General features: G+C 34.9%; 1 protein-coding gene across 2 annotated transcripts in view; it reads left to right on the top strand.

Annotated features, from left to right (window-relative positions):
• The window catches only part of LAMA2 (laminin subunit alpha 2), a 478,805-nt gene that overhangs the window by 337,704 nt on the left and 126,414 nt on the right, over nucleotides 1–14,687 (top strand). For both annotated transcript variants that reach the window (XM_081094172.1, XM_081094171.1), the window contains 2 exons: nucleotides 1,579–1,665; nucleotides 5,704–5,897. In XM_081094172.1, coding sequence (XP_080950298.1) covers nucleotides 1,579–1,665; nucleotides 5,704–5,897 — 281 coding nt within the window. The remainder of the gene's footprint in view (nucleotides 1–1,578; nucleotides 1,666–5,703; nucleotides 5,898–14,687) is intronic.

Here is a 14,687-nt window from a genome sequence, read left to right as displayed (position 1 = left end):
ATAATTTATGAATAAATTTTTTATACAATGGGCCTTGTAAGAATCAAAATACCAAATCAAAGGGCTAGTTCAGTGGCTTCCAAAATTTATTGGTCACAGCCACAGTAAGAAATACATTTTTTGTATTATAACCTACTACCCAGAAACTTGCATATGTAGAAATCTGTCTACCTATCTCATACCTATCTCTATTTTTGTGAAGGCAAAAAATAAACTTTTTGGATAATGAGTTTGTGAATAGTAGATCGATTTATTTACATATTTTGCAAGGTTAGAGTTCATTACTCATTCATACACTATTGATTTAATGCATTACAAGAGAAGTAAAATAAGAAGCTAAAAGCAATACAAGTTGTGACCCTCATCTATACACTTTATTGCTTTTTTCAGCATCCAGTGGGTTAGCAGACCAGCAAAAAAGAAAAATGAGGTGTTTGCAGCATTACCGTTTTGCAGCAAATATCTTTGTTTTTTTATTTCAAAGATTCCAGTACCCCATGCAGTGGTATCAAGTGAGAATGCAGCACTCTTTACCTTTAAAGGAAGTTTATAACCCCTCCCCTGCAAACTACATGTTAATGCAGCTTAATTTTCAAGTCTTGTCAAGTCTTTTTTTTTTTGTAGGGTAAGATGTCAACAGTCCTGGAGCAAGCCTGGCTGGCTGTGGTCCACCAGTGTTGAAATGCAAACAGAGCAGGCTAAATAAGACCTACTTATTAGTAAAACATAAAATTGTCAGAAAAATCTTACCCACTTCATGCAATTTAGTGTGAGAAAAGCTTTCCTTCTTTTCTCACACTAAATTGCATTACTTGGTATTTTCAAGTAAAATGTAGTTTGAAATTTATATGTAAATGAGAAAAATGCATTCTTTTATGTTAAGTAAAACATTTATTCACACTTCATATGTTGAAGTGCCAGTGACAATTTGAGCTGAGTTTTCAGAAAAAAGTTTAATATAGCTTTTATGCCTCCCCCCTTTTTTTCCTGAAAGATATTTAATAATACTTATTCTACTGTCAGATAAATATGTATACACTTTAGTCATGTTTTTCTTTTGATTCATGAAAAGTGGACACTTTTGCTAAATGTTTCCTATTTTTATGGTTGTCATATAATTATTAAAATTTTAACATAGTCACTGTGATGCATTGTTAATTCATTAAAAACAAAACATATTTATTTGTTGATTATTATTGGTACTATTTAGTTGTGATATTTTACCCTTGAATAGGAACTTATAATTATAAATAGGCATTTATAATCACCAAAAATAAGTTCCAAGCATCTAGATCAGGGGTGGGGAACCTTTTTTCTGCCAACAGCCATCTGGATAGTTATAACATCATTCACGGGCTGTTCAAAATTATCAACTTAAAAATTAGCCTGCTATATTTGATCAAACGTTCAATTAACTTACCCCTAATGCCTTGGCAGGGCCAGAACAAATGATTTCTCGGGCTTTGTGCATCCCGCGGGACTGATGTTCTCCATCTCTGATCTAGATCATGGGTAGAATTTCTTAAATTTGTAAAATAAATAGGTGAAAGTAGTTTTTACAATGTTTCTCTGATTCAGTTTCAGCCCTTCTTGTGTCATGGATGGCTTGGATGATTACCGCTGCACGGCGTGCCCACGTGGATATGAAGGCCAGTACTGTGAACGGTATGAACAGTCATGCTGCGTAGAGAGTAATGATGCCTAGAGATAGTATAATAAAGGATCATAATAGAAAAGTATTCATTATTTTCATAGCTTTATTGTTTTCATTTTCACTGGTGCTTTATATGCTTTCAAAATTATTTTCCTATCTTCAGAGTTTCTCCAAAGAAACAAATTCTTTCACAATTTTCTAATCTGTTTTAGTCTATAAATATATATATATACATACTAACATATAGATGCATATATACCATCGTGTGTGTGTGTGTGTGTGTGTGTGTGTGTGTAGAGAAAGAGAGAGAAAGGGGGGGAGCTTTATAAGAACAAATAAATCAATTTCCAAAAGCTTATAAGTAGTTAATAATAACAAAAAGCTGGCCACACATAATTCTCATTTTAGTTCCGTGGACAATACTGGCTAGCACTAATTACACACACATCACTGTTCTGAGCACTCTGGCACTACTTCAGCAAGTATATTCATAATTCAGAATATAAATGGTACCAAGCATTCTTAATTAGAACAACTCAAACAATAAAGTGTTTGTTGTTCAGGTCTCTTTTTCAACAGGCAAACAGTATTTAATAAATGCTTCCTCTCACCATGTTTTTTACAAAATCTGATAATAAACGTATGCCATTATTAAATTGGATTCTAACTGTAATACAAATGTTAAATTAAGAAGCACGATTTCAGACTGACTGTCTAGTAAGTTTGTAATTAATATCTTCTGGAACCATAGTTTCTATAAAATCAGTATCCCGGATATTCAAGTGTGTAACTGCCATTTTTAGTATGTTTTAGGCATTATCTCTAAAGTAACAAAGAGTAACTAATATTAACTATTAACATTATACTTACATAATTTTTGCATAATTGGTAACAGTATAAACTTTTATGAAGGCCCATAGACATAGCCTAGCTCCTCTAGTTTAGTTGGGTTCCATTTTTCTTACCTATAATAGCAAAATAGATGATGTTCTACCTACCTTAAATTAACATTGTGAAGATCAAGTGTACAGAGGGTACTGTTGATGCCCTGCCTAAGCACCTTCACAGAAGCTGCTTCTCCCATGGGAGGGGCTGAGAATTGACCCCACCCTCCTCCAGCGGTTCCAAGTCCTTGACTAACTAGTATGAGAGTGCAAAATTTAGATTCTCTGACCCTAATTTGAACAAATTTTGAGATGTTATTTATGCTACAGAGCAATATAAACAGTTATTAATGTGATCATTACTTGTTTAAGAATCTTCTTTTGGTATTACCAGCAATGGTTGTATTAATAATGGAAATAAGTAGGTAACTAAATAAACTTGTTTTATAAATGCCAATGCAGTTTCTATAAGTTTGCAAAACATATTTGCAAATAATTCTGTGTGGTAATTCTAAACACGATATCCAATACTTGCACATATATAAAATAGTGCATTTACAATTTCCATGTCAAGAGAAATTGGCAGCAATTAAATAGCTTAAAGCAACACAGAATTCAAAAAGATTTCCATTTGTTTTGGAGACATATACATCACTTGAATAGATATATACTTTAACATCACCACCAGTGTGCTTTGGTATTCATGCTTAGTCTAATATTCATTTCATGCCCTTGTAAACTCCAGCAGGATGATGACTGAAAGCATCCCTGCACACCCAGGAAATCATCTGCAGTAATTTATGAAAAGAAATGTTTGATAGCATAGCTACATTTATAAATTGAAGTTACCACTATCTGTGAAAGCATGTATATAGAAAAGACTGGAAGGTACACCGTAATGTCAATTATTGTCTTCAGGCAGCATGATTACAGAAAATTTATTTTTTAATATCCATTAATGTTTAATTAATAGGAGTTGGCAGTTTATATAGCATATGGATGATCAGGGTCATACACTATCAAATGTGAAAGGCTTGAATTGTTTTTGCAGTTATCCAATGTTGTTACAGCTTTACATTCATCATCTCTAACATAAATGATCAGGTTCTATTTCCCTGAAAAATTGCTTTTATTTGGGCTAAATTAAACCAAAGGTCCTGGTTAAATTTTTCCTATAACCTTCCAACTAAATTTTTCCCACTTCTGAGAGATCCTTCAATCATTTAAATCACCTTTTACCTGCCCAAACTCATCAGCTTAGGTCTAGAACTGCTTACACGTCTTGAGTGTCTGCAGAAGTGTAGAAACCCTCCCATGCTCTTTCTTAGTTATTCTTATAATAAACTCTTTGAGCATTTAATCAATCTGAACCAGCATAGAATGCTTTCACCTAAATTTGTTAAGAAACAATTTAAGTGAATTTATATAAATGACACTTTTATTGAACATATAGTGGAAATCAAATAACAATTTTTCCAATAAATATATAAAAGCCTAATGTTACAGATAATTTTCTTCTTGCTTTGCCTTTTCTAACCAGGCCAGAATAAATTAACTTTCACAATCAGCCATGCAAATTTTATAATACCAGGTCACTAAAAATGGTCCAAAATTATTAGATCAGTGTTAGTAACTTTGGCTCTAACGTCCTATTATCTCTCAACTTCCTCCCATACTTGCCTTTTGAACAAAAATTCTGACTGTTGATTACATTTAGACTAACTATATATAATTTGTTGTCCAACCTGGGATACTTGAAGGAGAGACAGGAACTATAATTAAGCCAGGAAACAGGTAATCTGGGACCATTCTGGGTAAGCCAGAGCATATGGTCTTGCCAGGAACTTGTAAAGTTTCCACTTCCAGTAACATAACCAAGGGTGTATCCTTGAGTGAATGAATGCATGGATGAGTGGAATAGTCATTGAATGGATTGCCTTTGGGTTTATCCAGTTGGATTTTCCTTGTAATTTATCAAGTAGATGTTATGTATTTTATTTATACAACATTAGCCCACTTCCATAGACACACAATGAATAATTCATCTTGTGAAAGGAAAGAGCAATAGAATTAAATAAAAGACCTAGTTTATTGTCCCTTAACTTGCTTCTTGTCACTCAATAAAATCCATGGGTTTGGCACCAGTGGAGGGGTTCTTGTCCCCTCTTCGGGGTATAAATCAAGAGAGGAGGTTAAACAGATTCAAAAGGGAAGAGGTTTGCTAAAAACTGGGTGACAGGTCAAAGGGAGAGGGCAGGAGCTTGACACATCAAGGCAGCACACGCTTACAGAGAGTATGGCCCCCCTAAGTGCTGCTGGGGTCTGGCTTGCAGAGCGCTGGGTTTCTTTGCACAGGTGCAGAATAGATCTCTCCCTTCTCCAGATTCCCGCCATTCGCTGGCATTGACTGGCTCAGGCACAAATGCATTGGTTTGGGGAGTACCAGATGGGAAACCTTCCTCTTACCTGGGAGAGATTCAAGAAGTAACTGAAGGACCTTCCTATTCATCTAAGGGTCTCAGCTTGTCTCAGGTTGAATGATTCAGTCATTTGACATCTAAAATGCAGGAGCCTACGAAAGGCCAAGAGTCGATATATAACTTTATTTATTTATAATTTTTGAAAAACAAGGCTTTAAAAAATAAAATAGTTTATGATCTAGAATAGTGGTGGGAAAACTATAGTGCACAGAACTCAGACCATTTCGTGATTCTGTATGGCACTCAAGCTATGAAATGATTGTTGCAAGCAAACATTTACAAATCAATTTGATGATAGGAAGCACTAGTTTTGAAGCCTAGTTAAGTGAATTTGATACCTCAACAAGAATTTCTTTCTTTACACTAGTAGATTAGTTTTACTTACTAGATTATTATTATAAAATAATTTGTACCAATTATTTTTATTATTATATCTTGAGTTCTATCAACAACAACAAAAAAACATTTGGAATTTTTTTTCTCTCTTACTACATGATTTTGATTGTTGTCTCTTGACCGGCAAAGCTTAAAATATTTATTATCTGGCTCTTATAGGAAAAGTTTGCTGACCCCTGATCTATTGACTCTTGCCATCAGTTTTGTTTCATTTAAAACAACACACACAACAGCAATTTAGAGACATGAAATCATTAATCCCCTTTACTTTGTCAATGTTTCAATCCAGGTGTGCCCTTGGCTACACTGGCAGCCCAAGTAGCCCCGGAGGCTCCTGCCAAGAATGTGAGTGTGACCCCCATGGCTCAATGCCTGTCCCCTGTGATCCTGTCACGGGGCTCTGCACGTGCCGACCTGGAGCCACGGGCCCGAAGTGTGATGGCTGCGAGCACTGGCATGCGCGAGAGGGCACGGAGTGCATTTGTACGTATACTAACTTAGCTGTTAGGACTGGTTCCATTTCTGTCTCATTTCCAGTGAGAGACTTCTTTTTTTTTTTTTTTTGCAATAGCTAGTGCTTCATTCTTTCTGACACTGTCTAGAAGCCTTCTGCTGTTTGCCTGCTGCTTTTTGACTCCATCCTGCTGAGCCAAGACCAGCTGAGAAGATCCTCAGCATGCTTTAGTCAGTTCTTTGAAGACTTACAACAACGTTTCTGGAGGCAGATTTTACTTTTATTTTGTCCACCTCAGAGTTGGCATTGTCTTTGTGATTAAAGATCTGAATTTATTAAATCTTTTAGAATCTTCCTGATTTTATAATTGGCTGGACAAACACTTTTAGCCTTGAATTACAACAGACTTTTCCTTTCCTAGCTTTTATAGAAATCCAGGGGCTTACTGCTTCATAACTTTCTCTTGCACTGCAGAACCTGAAAGCATTGGCAGTGAACTTGAGTGTTTTTATTCTCGTGTACAATAAATGAAGAGCAGTTGGCTCGCTCTTTCTCTTATTTTTTTTTCCCATCTGCTTCTGGATTCAGTAATGCCATATTGAAAGTACATCAAATATCAATAGCTATATAATTATTGGATCTTCTACAAATTCTAATCTAAAATAGGTCACATAAATTCAGAGAGGGACTGTTATGTTACAGTATTCTTTTCCTTGAAGGAATTTACATTAGCGGTCTTAATTCTTTCTAACAAAGAGAAATATAAAATATTTCAATATTTACCTATTTTAATGTATTTATGCATGCTAATATTTCTCATTTTAACATATTATGTGTGTCTAACTCTTAATGGCATCTTAATTAGAGTTTTTGTGCTCTAGTTTTGTAAGCACTACCTCAAAAACTAAGGATGGCTTTAACAATATGCGTACAAATAAAGGCTGGATGTGTTTGTGAATATAAATTCTAAAATTATTTCTCTATGTATTTCAAACATCTTTAATGAAAATATATTACACTTAAAATTATCAAGTTTTTTGGGAGAGATTAAATGTAATAGACATTTACATTATTATATTCAGTTTATGGTATATTTTCTCAAGTATAATTGCATATCTTAATGATAATTTAAGTGGACTTCCAACATAATCCAGCTAGTTTAAGTTAACATAGTTAACGTAAATTTATTTAATTAGATTAAATTGTTTCCAAGTTAACGTAGATTTATTTAATTAGATAATTGATAGATACTCCTAATGTAAACACTAAACAGTCTTTTAATCTTAAATCATCAATTTTACTAATTATCCAGAAGTAAACTTTAAAGAAAATGATCACATTCAATGTGAAGCACAAAAATTACATAACATATTAAAAATCTGTGAGTGATAAAATAATGGGATTATTTTCTGAACATTTCTTTTAAAGGGAGTTGTCATTTTGCCCATCAATAACAATGGCTCTAAGTTCTTATTCTGTTGATGATCAGTATTTTATAAACATTTAAATAAATTTACAGTAAAAAAAACTCTACTCATTTTTCCCCCCTTCACATCTGTCGATTTTAAATCTCCCAGTGGCCCATATGAAAATAATAAAGTGCCAACCTTCCAATTACGAAGTTATACCAGCCTGATAATGTTCATTTGCACTATTTTTGTCCCATAGGGAAATGTATTTCCAACTGCTATACATGACATTCAATTCAGTTGCTATGTCCAGAAAAATTTTAATATTCTTCTGGAAGGTTTTTTTAAATATCTAGATACCTTTTCTAAAGTCTTTACAAGTATTTTACAAATAAATACAATATTTCTCTTATATTTATAAAATACTTATAAAAATATTTTCACTTTATAAATGATGTATAGATTTTCCTTATTCTGCTCTTAAATAGTGATTTCCATTTACTTCTAGGAATGTGTTATCTTTACCCCTGCACTAACTTAAGTATAGGCAATGCTACATAGAGTATCTTCAGATATTTTTTTCTCATCTTATAAAATTTCTCCTATTGTGCAAAAATATGCCATGATTCTAATATGTTGGCCTTTCCCAGATCTCAGTTATGGTTCTAGTTTTGAAATGAGATAATAAAACAAGACACTTGAGGACATAACTCTGATTTATCCTCAGTTCTCTTTGTAATACTTTTTAATATCTTTATCTATTAGCTAGATTAGAGCAAGGCACCAAATAATGGATTCACCTGGCACATTTTACCTGCAGGGCCTGTTTTGCAGCATGTGATTATAGAGGAATTTTCTGAGGCCCAGGGGTGGGAGAGGATGGAGGTAGCCTGGTTCAGGCAAGGAAATATTTTTCTAATAAGTGAAATGTCTTCTGAGAGAAGCTGGTTCTGAGCTTAGAGCCCGTGTTACCTCATTGAAGAATAAAGATAAAATGGACTAAAAAATGAAAAATTTAAATATATATATATATTGTCAATATGGTAGTGATGACAAAACCTTATTCATCAGATATTGTTAAGTGAAGTCCTACCTTCCAGGCAGATGAAAAGATACAATAGCTGGTGCTCACATTCCCTTCAATGCCTTTCATTGTTTTCTAAAAGGAATAATTTGAAAGAGCTCTGTAGTGTGAACTTCCTTATGCATGTTGGTGATTTCTGAATAGATATTATTCAACTTCCCGAATCAGGACTTCTTCCTAGTAAGTTAGGTTAATATTAATCCAATCTCCTCTTTCAACTCTAATTCATAATTTACATATCATTTTCTAAAATGAGGACAACTGCCTGCCTCTCTGAAATTGAAAAATGAGCAAGCTATTATTTACTTAATACTAAAATTTTATATTGTGAAACACAAAACTTGGCTTTGTTCATGTCCTATTTTCTGCAGACTAGTAATTAACATGGAACTCACAAGATGTTTAAAATAGGTTATGAGTGGCATAGTAAAATACATTGCTCTCTTAGAGAACAGAAATTAAAATTAGTAGCTGTTGGCAAGATGTTATTCCATATAGAGTGCCTAAAATAGCATTTTATAAATACCAAATTGGTGCTTTCTATTGTATTCATTGTATATGAAATATTAGGAATATATCAGCTTTTTTATGTATAATCATCTCAAATATAATATTTAAGATATTGTTTTGCTTTCCAATGTTGCAAAAGCAATCATGGCGTGTTTTTTACCTGAAATCTAAGGTAAACCTAGCTAAATGTGGTCATGCACCTATAAAAGCTCTACTTAAAAGCCCTAGCCGGTTTGGCTCCATGGATAGAGCGTCGGCCTGAGGACTGAAGGGTCCTGGGTTTGATCCCGGTCAAGGGCATGTACCTTGGTTGCAGGCTCCCGGCCCTGTTCGGGGCCATGTGGGAGGCAACCAACTGATGTGAGAATGTGTCTCTCTCACATTGGTATTTCCCTCTCCCTTCCACTCTCTCTAAAAATCAATGGAAAAAATGTTCTCGGGTGAGGATTAAAAAAAAACACAACAAAACAAAACTCTGTAAAATAGCACCTTCCAGCCACTTGGTGAATCCTGAGGTCTGAAGTTTTATCCGAACTTGATACTTATCTGCAGAGACACAGTCAAGATTATTATTATTAATAGCCAGTTGCCACCAGTGATCTTATTACAATAATGCAGACCCTTATATATTATCATTAAACAGTGCTGTACTCTTATAATGCCAGTTATTGTTCCATATATATGAGAACAGGAGCAAAATAATGGAGTGTGGTTCATCATTTAAAGAAAATGGCATTTCCTATAATAAAATATGACAAAAAACATCATCTGATCTCCAGATGCTACTTAGTGAGCTATGCTTTGGACATGTGATCACCCTCTGTCCTGGCCCCTTAAATGCCAATCTTCCTTTGTCCCCACTTAATCCCCAAGTACTAGTTCCTATTCAAAGGCCACTATGTCTAATCACTTTTGCTACAACTCAAAACCCTGTGTATTGTTCACATCCAGGCATCAGAGAAGCTATAAAAGCAGCTTCTGTTCACCCTGTTTGTATCTTCTCTGTATCTGTTTTGTCAGTAAAAGATGTTTTAAGTTTCTTATTGTCAACCTCCTTAGCATAGGTCCAGGCTAACAACATTGTAGAAGAGCAAATACTCTGAATCTAGATGATTTTCCTGGTTATTAGTGATTAGACTCAGTGGTTTGTCTAACGCATTGAGAAAGCTGTTCTATTAATGGACTTTAAGGAGTTGTGTGATTGAATTGTCATATAGAGGAGGATGATCACAACTCCTTTATTTTCAGTCAGACTTTACTAAGAGTAAACTCCATTTTTTAATATATATGTATATTTTTAAATATATTTTTATTAATTTCAGAGAAGGAGAGGGAGAGAGAGATAGAAACATCAATGACGAGAGAGAATCATTGATCAGCTGCCTCCTGCATGCCCCACACTGGGAATGGAGCCCACAGCCGGGGCATATGCCCTGACCAGGAATTGAGCTGTGACCTCCTAGTTTATAGGTCAACACTCAACCACTGAGCCATGCCTGCCAGGCAAAAGTAAACTTCATTTGACTACATTTTTCACTCTGCTAGATGCAAGAAGTTTATTGACCTCACAGAACAATAGAATTACATGATTTTAAAGTCAGAAGCAATCTTATAAGTAAGATAGTGTGATCATCTCCTTTTCTGATGTGAGGAAACATGCTGTTTGAAGGCTCTAGTTGGCTTGAAGCCTGGCAGGCCATGTAGACATTGTGTGGCATGACCTAACATTTCTAAACCTCATTTAATAATCTATAAAATGGAAATAAAATACTACATACATGTATGTAAAGTATCTAAGCATAATAGATGCTCAAAAAATTCTAGACATTATTATCTCATGGTATTATTTGATCATTTTTTTCAAAAGCATAATATTCTATGCAGCCCATCAGTCTCTGATGAAATGTTTAGGTTAGGCTGAATTTTGATTTTCTATAGTTATCTCTAATTCTAGATCCTTCAAATCACTGAAAACCTTTTTTATGACTGCCTTACATTTCTCACCTCTTCCAGTTTATATTTTTAGATTCATAAATACCCTGATTGTGACTATTTTTCTCATCTTTAAAATGAAGACATTGATAGTACTTCATAAAATTGCTATTAACATTAGATAATGATGACAAGACACAACCTATTATCTTCCATATAGTGAATATAGAAGATGCTTCCCCATTATTATTTATAGTATTACCAGTTTCTATTTTTCTGAAAACTTACAGCATACTAGAACCATATTGAACTTGTTTTTTGTATGTATTTATGTACAGAATATTGTTTAACATAGATATTAAATAATGTTTATATAAAATTAAACCACACAAATTTATATTATACATATATCATAACTTGGTACATGAACAAATTCATCAGCCTCACCTAAAGCTTACAAAATACATTTCTCTCTATTCAAAGAAATAACAATCAATTTAAAACCAATTTTTTTTATTTTAGAAGCTGTTTATTTATATATAATAATAAGCTCTACATTCATGCTAATCTAAAGGTTTCTTTTTGAAAGAGAAAAGATAGAAATACAAATCATATTCAAAGAACTATCAATGCCCTTAATGTGGAAGAGTTTAAAATATGAATATTAACACATTTTATCATTTGTTGGAAATGTATATTTACTCATCTTATCCCTACCTGATTAGAGCAGACAAATTATGTATATTTGGCTAAAATTGGTTAATAGGTTTGGCCTTTTCAAAAGTATTCAGTGCACTCATTTCAGCTTCTTTGGATTGGATGTAGCATGTGAATGTTTGTGACAGTAAGCCAGTACTTATTATGCATGGGGGACTCTGGTAGAAGTGCAGTATTTTGTACTAATTGCTAACAGAAAGATGGGTAATATCAGGAGCATGATTTCCCCCTTCCATGTGCCCAGCTATAACGGTCTGAATTTAGTACTGCATTTGTTAATATTAGATACAAATTTATCCTGACACTTTTATAGGCAAAGTCTCAGAAACATTTAGTCATGTAAAATATAATCATAGTCTTGAAATATTTGCTTTTGCTCCCATGCATTTTAGGAAGGATCTCACTTTATAAATCTAATTTCTATTGCTCAGGAGGAGAATGGTTTAAAGATGTTTGTTTGGGGGGCGTTAGAGGGTCCTGATTGTTAAATGGGTGTTAATTTATGTTGAACAGTTATTGCACCCTTATGAAAATATGCTCTTTTACATAATGTGAATATTCCATGTCTCTCTACACTCTTCAAATCTTCCCTATCATAGTGAATTAAATGTGGTTTTCATTTGCATCCCATTTCCAGTGTTTGTTGCCAGACATTTCAGACTTTTTGAGGGCAAATAAAAGTAGCTTATGGTATAAGTAAAATATTTTGTGTCAGAACAAAATAGCAAATCATTATGTAAAGGGCACATTTCTCCATGTGTTTATCTTATAACTGCACTAGACTTATCCAGAAGCTTTGAAAAAATCCCTGTGGCTGTCATGTTCATAAGTCTTTCTGACCCCTTTGGACAGATGTTAGAATAAGACTTGGAGCATATATAAAACTTACCCTTCACTGATGGAAATGTGCTTGCACTTTGCTTCCCAAAAAGCAAGAGCAGAGACCATAAGACATGGGATAATAATAGACCTTTGGACACAGAGACATAAAATGAAATCTATGAGTCCTTGAAAGAGCAATTAAATACATTTTCATTTCACAACTGAAGATGAGAAACCAAAACAGATGGGCAGGGGGTAGAATCAATGAGAGAAAAATTAGCATTCATTATGCCTCTTGGCATTCTCTTTCACCAATTTACTCTATAGTATATTACAGTAAATCAGATCTAGTTCTGCATTACAGTCCCTGATTTCTTCTTGTATGAAATAAAAACTGAGAAAACTTTTCCCTGGAAAATTTTGGAACCATCATAAGGAGCCTCTAGCCATACCATTATCAATGAGCTAACTCAATTCCTTCTTGGAAATAGGTAGGTTATAAATTATGATAAATTAGAAAATGAACTAGCAAAAGATTTCTGAAGAACACGGGGCCCTAAAAAGCATGGTGAGATAGTATCAAGTATCTTTCAAGATATTGAAATTGAGAAAAGAGCATTTGCTTACTTACTCCCGGGAATATCTGCCCAAAATACATTTTCACTAGAAATTAACTGGGACTTTTAAAACAGTGATGAACTTGGACTCAGTGGGACAGGACATTCCATATTCTTCATAACTTTTAATATAATTAGAATTTGTAACTAATACTTCTTTTTGGTTCCTGTTTTGAATTTACACTCTTAGATCAGGGGTCTTCAAACTACAGCCCGCGGGCCACTTGCGGCCCGCCGAAAACATTTATCCGGCCCTCCGGGTGTTTTTGCCGCCACTGTGTGCATAGAAATCTGTTCATAGTTTTTTTTAAACTGTAGTCCGGCCCTCCAAAGGTCTGAGGGACAGTGAACTGGCCCCCTGTTTAAAAAGTTTGAGGACCCCTGCTCTAGATCATACATACAAAATTTGGGAAGGGGTATCAATTCTCTACATTCCCACTCCAAAATCCAATAGCCTAACATAACACTGTGTATATCCTCAGATTCTATAGTTGGCAATTTGAGTTGGGCTCCATTGGATAGTTCTTCTGTTGTCATGCCTGAGGAGTCCCAGATGGGAGTCCCAGATGGCCTCATTCACATGATGGGGCCTCAGCTGGAGTGGTTTGGCCTGCCTTTCTCAAGATCAAGTTGCCTCTCTTCCTCAAGGAGACTAATCTGGGATTGTTGACAAGGCAGCAGGGAGCCAAGAATGTGGATATAGAAAGTGCAAAGCCCATTGACTCTGAGGCTCTGGAGTCACACAACTGTGAGTCAGAGTGAGTCACAGAGCCAACCCAGATTCAGGGGAGGCAAATAGACTCTACCTCTTAGTCGGAGGAGCAGCAAAGAAATGGTCATTTTTACTGCTCCCCAGAAATGAGCATCGCCTTTACCTGTTCAGTAACCCTTCTTTGTTGTTTCTTTCTTGATAATGTTTTGTATCTCTTTGCTTCCCCTCCATCCCTACATTCCAATAACTCTTTTCTGGGTCATAATTGAATCACCTCATGAAGATATTTTAACAGTCACCTCACTGACAGCAGTCAGTCCCTGCCTTTTAATCTCTCTAACCATGTTCTTACCCTATTCTCCTGTTACTCACATATCTCTGTGATTCCCTATTTCCTACCACTGATCATTAGGTTCTCACTTTCAGACATTTCCAATTTGGCCTCTCTCTCCCTCCCACTCTCCTTCTCCCTCTCTCAATTCTTTTCTTCTAACTCCCTGGTGGTATGCCCCAAAAATATTGCCTGCTCTTCTTTCACAATGATATTAGTAAAGAACTATTTATTAATTGTTTACCATATGGAAGACCATTCCCTAGGTCAGTGATGGTGAACCTATGACACGCGTGTCAGAGGTGACACACGAACTCATTATTTGGTTGATTTTTCTTTGTTAAATGGCATTTAAATATATAAAATAAATATCAAAGATATAAGTCTTTGTTTTACTATGGTTGCAAATATCAAAACATTTCTATATGTGACACGGCACCAGAGTTAAGTTAGGGTTTTTCAAAATGCTGACACGCGGAGCTCAAAAGGTTCGCCATCACTGCCCTAGGTGCTATGATCAAAGGTGATGAAGGTCCCTCCTCTAGGGAGGGAGAAACAATAAATAAAGTAGTAAGATGGCCCCCACACACATGAGTGTTAAGGTAACAAGACAAAAAGAATGCTGTAGGATTGGTGGGGACAGTAATCGCAGAGTCATCACGGCCTTCCCCTCTGAGGAAGTAAC

The sequence above is a fragment of the Myotis nattereri genome (assembly GCF_964212035.1).
Source record: "Myotis nattereri genome assembly, chromosome: 6".
Taxonomy (NCBI): Eukaryota; Metazoa; Chordata; class Mammalia; order Chiroptera; family Vespertilionidae; genus Myotis; species Myotis nattereri.
The sequence above is the reverse complement of the archived record's forward strand: the minus strand, read 5'-3'. Positions and strand labels throughout refer to the sequence as shown.